At 38.2% G+C, this 9,288-nt stretch overlaps 1 protein-coding gene across 1 annotated transcript; it reads left to right on the forward strand.

Moving 5' to 3' along the window:
* The first annotated feature begins 2,759 nt into the window (after positions 1-2,759).
* LOC112951346 (coiled-coil domain-containing protein 70-like) lies at positions 2,760-3,510 on the forward strand. Its single transcript, XM_026044012.1, has one exon. It carries the CDS (start codon positions 2,833-2,835, stop codon positions 3,508-3,510), a length of 678 nt encoding a protein of 225 aa, XP_025899797.1. The 5' UTR covers positions 2,760-2,832.
* Positions 3,511-9,288: the final 5,778 nt, after the last annotated feature.

Here is a 9,288-nt window from a genome sequence, read left to right on the forward strand (position 1 = left end):
CCAAGTTATCTTGATTGATATTGCAGGTTTCAGCACTACTCATCTGCTCTGCCTATTTAATTTGTGTTAGCAGGCAGGGGAATCAAATATCCTGCAGAAAAGGATTTAGAGGGCTGATCATCCTGCAGAATTTCAGTGGGATTTGCGTATATTCACCTCCTGGAAATACTGAGCATCGTATATGTCATATTTTAAATCCCTTCCCAATTAGCATAAAGAATGGGGCTGAGAGACAGCACAAAGACATGATGAGATATGTGCAATGATTTAAACAAAACTGCCAAATCTCATTTTAAGCTCACTGGACTTGAAAGTGCCTCGTCCACAACTTTTTTTATTATCCTGAGCACATAGTGTATGATTGAAAAAATGTATCAGTTACTACAATCAGATAACAAATATTGTGAAATGACTTATGCATCAGTTGCAATGCAGTATTCCTCTGCCCCAAAAGCTCATAAGGAATGGACAGTTTTCCACTATAATTTGATCATAATTCTTAATTCATCCTACTATTCAAACAAAGCAAAAAATGGTTGTCATGGAAAGGCAACCAAAAGATTTTTTTTTTWTWTTTTTTGAGTCAGAAACAGGAAGGTTGTTTGGGGGGAAATAAAGATTGCCATTATCCTGCTAACTTGCTCTTTCCTTAATTCACACTTTCCATGTASTTGTTGCTATATTTACTTTCATTTTCACTCTTTTAACCACTAATCCTAGCCTAATTTTATAATATAAAACTATGTATTATTGTGTGTATAGAATTTATATAATTTAGAGACAATTGTAAATGAAGTTAGCCCCAAATTTGTATAGAAACAGCTGGGCATTAAAGCTCACCTTCAAAAGTTTATTGGGAAAAGTACATAGAGAGACATGTACATATATATTGCTATTTAAGCCATCGATAGCCATGGCCTGAACCATTCTGCCAGCTAGACAGTGATGTTTTAGATYAACACTATAAATGACAGGACATAAAAAATGTTTGAGAAGTACATAGAACATTTTGCTAGGCTAGGGACCAGCTAGGCTAGGGAGCTGTRTTCTCCTAGATGCCTTGATTTACTTTTGATGGACCTATAGACGGTGATTACCACGCTGCCCATTGTCGTGTCACTGACGCTGTACATTCCGAAATGAYGTCATCAGGAATTACCCTTCCTCATCGTTCTCCTTGGAGATACCAGATGGCAGGCTGATTCAAGTGCAGCACATCAGTAAGTCCCGTATGATTTCCTTCATCTCTTCCAATTTTATTGAAGGATACTCTAAAGATACAATGTAGCTTCTCTGACTGTCTGAAGATTTGTTAATCATATATATGTGCATATGCATTTAATGTAGAAATTATGTGACTTAGGAGTTAATTCTTTACTCCTTCCTAAAGTCCTAAAGTCTATGACATCTAAAACATCTAGAATATTGCTTTATGTCTATACATATATTAAGCTTTTAAAACCTTGCTTAGCCTCCATTTTAACTCCACTCCAAACACTGCCATTCTATCAAAAGGGTAAGATGAGGCACAAAGAAGAAAAATAAAATGTTGATTGTACTTTTTCTTGGTTATAAAATTAAAGTGTAAACGGAAGAAATTCACTATGTCTAACTCTGAATATGGATATTTRAAAACATTTAGATTTATATGTTATTCATCTTTATTTCTCTGAAAGAAAAAATAAAGCTTAAATTCAAGGCCATTCTTAAACCAAGATAGTTTTAATAAAAACAACATCAACAACAAACTCAGTTCTAAATATGTTGACAGTCCAGTAGTTAAGCTGATGATAAAACAAACAAACAAAAAAGAACTTATCAAAAAAGAAAAAAGGAGGAAAAAATAATAAAGGAACAAAATAAGAATTAAATGTACATATCTCTATATGTAGAGCACAGTATGATTTCCTTCATGAGAGAATGTCCTAGAGTAGCTTCCCATATCGGACAGTCTGTCCAAATTCTATGAATTTCACATGAAATACACTTTTTCTTAGGATGATAATTTCACCTAGTAATTTAATCCCTCATACAGAAGGAGTAATGAGATATTTTACAGAATCAAAGCATCTGTAGTTCTGTAATGCATAGYATTAAGGTTCTGATCAAGTTTGTCCAGATAAATCAGAGGATAAGTATAGATTTTATTTGGACATTATGAGCTGCCAATTTAGTGAAATTGGCAGCCACAGAAAAAAATATGTTTTAAAGAACTTTAATATTTTGAATTTATCATGTAGACAAAAATAAATAGACCAATTAATTTATTTTCTATTTCGTACATTTGAGCAACCTCCACTGCAGCTACATGCCCAGTGCATAAAATATGGTCTAATTCTCTGCCTGTATTGATGTCCACCAATAGGGATGTCCATCAATATTGATGATACTGTGTAGTATGCATATGCAACTGTAAAGCACTCCAATAGCTCAGTGCAGTTAAATTTGTACTTTACAGATCTTGTATTTTAAAAGTGAAAAAGTTCACAGCTGTGTGCATTTAAGATTTTAGCTTTGACTGCATAAAATCAATGTTGCAGATGAGTTAACAATGGTATTTTTAAAAGTATAATCCGTAATTTACTCACAGAGTATGATGTGGAGCTGGCTCCTTTAAATGTCATTTCATCTTCAATTTGTTCAACTATAAGCATTGTTTTACCAAGATTTTGGTTTCATAGCTAGGGCTACATTTTTCATTCTGTGTTTTCTTCTGAAAAGGGGCTGATGGAGACTTCACCTCTGTTCTCACTTAAATGATACCTGAACAAAACAAGGGRCATCTGTTTTGCACCACAGCAAACCACCAAAAAGGTGCATCTAAGTGACAAAATGATTGACTCAAAGGACGGGCACTTTTTGACCAGCAGCAGCAGTTTACCCCTGCTGCCCTCTTCTGCCAGTACCACCCAAGGGGCAGAATCAGGGACAGAATCTAACCAAATACTCCGGAAGGAGAATCAGACCCTTCGAGAAGAGAATCAACTCCTTCGTCAAGAGAATAGAGCTTTCAGAGTGGAGAACAAAGCCTATCACCAGGAAAATCAAATTATTCGAGGAGAGAACAAGGCTCTTTGGGAAGAGAATAAAATCCTGCAAGAGAAGCACGCAGAGTCTTCAGAAGAACCAAAGCACCTAGAGAAACAGGAAAAGGCCCTCAGGCAACAGAATAAAGCCCTCAGAGAAGAGATTAAGGCTCTCAAAGGACAAGAAATAGCATTTGCAATGGAGGAAAAGGCTCTTCAGGAAGAGATTATAGCCTTATGGGAGGAAAACAAGGCCTTCCAGGAGCAGATCAAGGCTCTCCAAAAGGATAATAAAGCCATTCAGGAAGAGGAGAAAGCTCTTCGAGAAGAAAAAAATGCCCTCAGTGAGGAGAAATTTGCCCTCCAAGAGGAGAACAGGGCCCTCCAAGTGGAGAAAAAAGCCCTAGAAAGTGAGGGGAAAGCTCTCCAAGAAGAGAACAAAGTGCTCCATGAATGGAATAAGATGCTTCAAGAGGAGAAATAAAGCAAAGAAGAGCATCAGATGCCTAGGGAGACTTGACAGGAGGAGTACAGACTTCCTAAGGAAAGGGAGTAGTTTTCACGTAAGCCAAATATTCTAGAGAACAGCAGAACAACAATAAGAACCAATGGAGAAAAACAGGTACCAAGTAGTCTGACAGGCTTAAAGCCAAAACCAGGAAGTTTGAATGTGCTGAAACAAGGGTCTTAGTATCTTTGATCCCTGAAGGCTAATAAACTACTGTTTCTGGTGTTTCAAAATCTTGGCTGAAATATTTTTTTCCACTATAGAACACTGAATAATATTCACAAAAGGTGATTTTTAATATTATAAACTTCGAGGTCATATACAGGTGAGGCTCTGTCATACTACTAAATTCTTTATGTGGTCTTCACTAGTAAAATATTGAGTTTCTATAAACAGGTTGTATGAAACACTTTCAGAAAATGATAATGAATAAGTGAATTCTAGCATCCTTTATTGCTGAGATTTTCCTTGAAAACCTAAATTAGAATATGAATTAACATAAATAACATGAAAAAGCCCTTTTACTTTTCCAATGCCACTAAAGAAAGATAAGGAAGTAATTTTGAGCACTCTCTTCCTGACCATCTGCACTGCTGCTTTTCCCCATTTCCCTTCTGTACATCTCCAACAGACTACTACGAAGGTGATATATATGCACAGTTCCAGGTTGCCTTACTCCTTATGTGAATGGCAGCTGTGCCAGTGTTTTTGGCTTCTTTCATCTCATCCATTTCTTATCATCATCACCTCCTTGAAAGTGCACATAAGCACCTTAACCGTCACCCAGGTAACAGTTTTTTTCCTATATCTGACCATTCTGTTTGGTGATATCATCTAGTTCATAGTCTCCAGGAATTAATTAGTGCCTTGGGTGACTATTTCAAACAGGYCATCACATTTCCATGGCAAGGACCACATGTGCCTTTCCAACAGCATTTTCAAAGTATTGGTCTTTACAAGATAACATTCAGAAGCAGCAGAACAATTCCAACAACTCTATGTCTGCTTAACAACAATTTCTAATTTCTAAACATTGTTGTCAGGTTTTTACAGGGTCCTACCATAATTCCAGTACTTCACCTTAGTTCAGTGTCTGGACATATGTCTCTTTTAGTAAGAAAAGTGCAGCAACAATACATCAAAACTCTCTTTTGCTCCTGGCATACCACTGAAAAACATGCATGGCTTGCTCTCAGTCACTGTCATGCACATACAACTTCACTCAAAGGCTTTCTTCTTCTTTCTTTACCTTACTTCACATTTTCCAATGCATTCTGTATTTCCCTGCACTTCCCCTTTGTCCCCTGGCCGCCACCACCACCTCCCCAGACAGCTGCTGAGGTAGAGCTAACTTTTGGGCCAACTCCCTCACAGTGAATATTAACAGCAAGAGGACATTTCAAACTGTCTCCACTGACTCTGGGGCTTTCGGTAGTGTAGAAATCTGCTACATACTATAGAAATGCACCTTAAAAGATTTTTTACCACTGTTTGAAGGAGGAGGAGGTTTCCTGTTTGACCAGAAAGGTAAGCTAGGCAAAGAATTACAGTACAAAAAAATACTGATTTGGACTGAAGTACAAAAACTAGAAATGTCCTTTAGTGGTGGCTCTAAATCCCACAAAGCCAAGATATCACAGGAGACCAAAGCTAAGTATAGCCAGTACATGTGACTTGCAATGTCCCCGCCATATGTCTCTTTTTCTTCTTTTCCTCCATTTTCTCCTCCTCTTTTTCTCATGCTGCTGGCAGCTACCACTGTTCCCTTAGCAGTGTGGCAGGGGTTTGGGCTACACGTCTGGGCTGACTCCACCACGGTGGCCATGGGGTGCCCTCAGCCATGTTTAGGCATCTGGAAATGGCTGTGAACAGCCCAAGGCAATTGGTGGCCACCTGACCATCACTGATGGCAGTGGTGGCAGTGCTGTTGCCTGAGGAACTCTCATGGGAGAGTATTTTACATAGATATGAATTTAGTATTTTAGAATTTTAGTATTTAGTATTTTAGTATTTAGTATTTAGAATTTTAGTATTTTTAGATATGAATATAGTATTTTACATAGATATGTATTTTACATAGATATGAACCATGAAGGAATATGTCAAACATTCAGAGATTCCGTGAGAGAGTATGTGGTAAAATCCAGGGCCCGGAGCAGTGGAGGTGGCAGGATGCAAAGTGGTCTGTACTGCCATACCACGCCCCATGGGGCAGAGTGATGCTCGGGTTCACGCAGAACGGGCTTTCAGAGATGGAAAGAGCCTGTAACACCAAAGTGGGGAAGGTGTTAGTGATATTTTCTATGCTACCATAAAAGAGAGTGGTGAAATAAGGAAGAAATGAAAGTCTGTAAAGAGTACTTACAGAATTACATGTCAAAGCTAACTAACAAGTAAAGGATTTGGCTTTTTGGCAGTTGAATCCTGATGAAATGGAAATGTCTAGTTCGGGAAGGAACTGCTTTACACTTTGGAGTCAAAGTGGGAACAAGATGAATCCAGTGATATCACCGTAGCTCAGAAATGGTATGTATGTATACCAAGAAGGATTTATTTTTKGGGGGTAAATAGGGGAAGAAAAAGAAAAGAAAAGCTGTCCCTGTGTGTGTATCAGGGAAAATACAAACAGACTAGGCATTGTATTTATAAGAAAAACAAAGTAAAATAAAATAAAACAACATGGGGGAAGATAATGGGCAAGTATTCCACGGAACTAAAGCATCCATAGTAAAACATGTACCAACATTAGTTTTTGACAGACTTATCTAGAATTAGAGACTATGATAATAAGTCTGTGTTGGTGATGATAGTATTCTACTTGGAAAATGTAGCATTTACTCGTAATTGTATTATGGATGATTTCTATTCTGAGTGTGGATATTTATATAATGAAGAAATGTGCTTTAATTTGTCTTTGCAGTGTTAATATGATTAAATTTACTTMCACACAAATAAATTAATTACTTTTCATAAGTATGTTTAAAACATTACAAAACTATTGTGTGTAATTAGGTAATCCAACTATGATTAACAGTGTTTTAAAAGTATCTAAATTAGCTATTTGTTTCTTGTGAAAAATTAAACAGCTCTCTGGCATTAGGAGTGATGATAAAGCTTCAGCTGTCTATGTRTATGAGCAGCTGTACACTGACTACAGTGTGATGCTGAAGGACGTGGATTTTGGTCAGCAGCACAAAAAGTCCAGCTGGAGGCCCATTTCCACAGAACCCCAGGAGTCACTACAGGGGCTGTTACTGTTTCATGAGGGATCCAAATAATGATAGAGAGGGTACTTTTTGCAGAACTGCAGACAATACAAAACTCATTGAAGTGGTTGATAATCCCAGATGATTATGATGCCATGGTAGGAATGTGGGCAGACTGGAGATAGGGGCCAAAAGGAATCACTTGAAGTTCAACAAAGACAACTGCAGAGTGCTGCACCTGGGCCTGCACCTGTGTAGAAATAATCCCATGCACCGGTACAGGCTGGAGGCTGGCTGCCTGAAAAGCAGATTKGCAAAAAGGGACCTAGGGATCCTGACTGACACAGAGCTGGACATAAGCCAGGAATATGTTGTCATGACCGCATGGCAAAGTGGCCAACCGTAGCATCCAAGGTAGCATCAGGAAGAGCATTGCCAGCAGGTTGAGAGAAATGATCCTTCCTCCCTTCTTAGTCCTAGTGAGGCCATACTTGGAGTGCTGGATCTAGGTTTGGGCTCTCCAGTGCAAAAATACATGGACATACTGGAATGAGTCCAGTGACTGAACACTAGAAGAGGATTCCCAAAGAGACTGTGATATCTCCACCCTTGGAGATATTCATACCCCAACTAGACATGGCGCCGAGCAACATGGTCTAGTTAACCATGCTTGAGCAGAACAGGTTGCACCAATCTCCAGAGGTCCCTGCCAGCTGAAAGCCACCTGTCATTCTGTGACTTACTCTATCAAACACTGAATTTGTGTGATGAGCAGTATGCATCTTCCACTTCTGACCATACCATGCTAAACACCTTCCATTCCTAGCCTTGCAGCAAGATTTTTTTTATATACTGTAATGTTTCTTCAAATCTGCTATAAGAAGCAAGGCAGAAGAGATTCAGAGACATCAAACACAGAAGTTTAACAGTGAAGTACAGAGACAGCATCTTTAGAGAAAATAAAGTTTTTCTTCTTTTAATTCAGTTCCTTGACCAAGGTTAGAGATGAAAAAAAATAAAAAAAAAAAGAGCAAACAAAACCCACATTTCTTTCCTAAGATCATTTCCATTTGATCTGACTAAACTGGAACCATTGAAATGTAAGGAAGAAAGAAAGAAGCAAAGAAAGAAGAAAAGAAGAAAGAAAATACTTCTAAAAATCTATAAAGTCTATAGAATTATAAATTGTGTGTATACCTACACACACACATGCACAAAGGCATGCACATACTTGTATATATGTGTGTATATATAGATATATAAATACATACACAAATTRTTCAGCCTTAAAAATTCTTAAAGATACAGACCTTTCGGTATGGTCTTTTTTCCCCCTCAAAATTAWGATAAGTGCTTTTAGAATTAGGGAGTTTTCCAAAACTAAAAGTGACCTGTAGGAGTTTTTGTGTTTTTAGGGCTTAATAAGGTAGACAGCTTAGCGAAAGTATATGATACAGTATAGTATAGGGCATAGAGCATAGGGCATGGCGCTCGGAAGATCTCGCGATGTCACGGGATTTAGGAGCATAATTAATTTATGCAGTTTACTGATAATCCCATGCCATACATGGCGAAAAGCAGAAATTAGTCTCCCGATTGGGCAGTAGGTGAGTTTCYGCAATTTAACTGGAGTATGTAGGCAAACTGAACTGCGCAATAAATGCCATTTGCTGCATCCTCCATATTGGTGTCTGTGCTCTATGGCCCTGGGGTGCGGACAACCCCAGGTCAGTCCAGCTAGCGAACGAGGCTTGCTGACCCCCTCCGGCAACAGTGAACCATGTAGGCTACCTATTGCCCTTATTGCATTGACCTGGAAAAGCAGTGACAGGAAGAGAAACTGCCTTGTAATAGCATTGCAATTCTTCTTTTCAGGGAAGTCAGTTCAATGTCATGCTCTATTTCTTTCATCTTAACATCTCTAAACTTTTAATGCACATGTGAGTGACTCATTACAAAGAGATAAAGAACATTTGGAACTGCTCATATAGATGACTGAACATATAACCTGGCTATTTTTTGATTACATGTTGCCTGATGGATGCAAATCAGAATGTTAGGTGTGGACAGTACAAACACTTAGGAGGAGTTAAATATTCCCTAGAGAGGACACACAGGAGGATCAGCATCAAATGCTAACACTGAAGTTACAGGTAAACAGAAAATGTAAGCTGAAAACCATATTTATGAATGTTTTAATAAATATCTCTGTACTTTGGATTCATTCTTGTCACTAAATGCACTCTCAGAGAATGCTTCAAGATTCTGAACATTTCAGCAGCACCAAAACCATCAGATTTGGAAACTGTACTTTGAATAAAATCAATTGAGAGGAAYGGTAGACTGAATTTCAAATATCAAGTAAGATATTTTAAGTCCTGGAGCTGTCTGAGCTGCTCAGGAATTATGCCACTATCCAGCATCCTTTAAGAAAGAACAGGAAAATAAGAGGGCTCTTAGGCTCTTGCATACAGGCCAGAGGAATTAATGCTTGCTAGCAAAATCATAGCAAAGAAGGAATATCCATCCCTGGCAATTATCTGAAAGA

The sequence above is a fragment of the Nothoprocta perdicaria genome, unplaced genomic scaffold (genome assembly GCF_003342845.1).
Source record: "Nothoprocta perdicaria isolate Ctin4 unplaced genomic scaffold, notPer1 scaffold_104, whole genome shotgun sequence".
NCBI classification, from domain to species: Eukaryota; Metazoa; Chordata; class Aves; order Tinamiformes; family Tinamidae; genus Nothoprocta; species Nothoprocta perdicaria.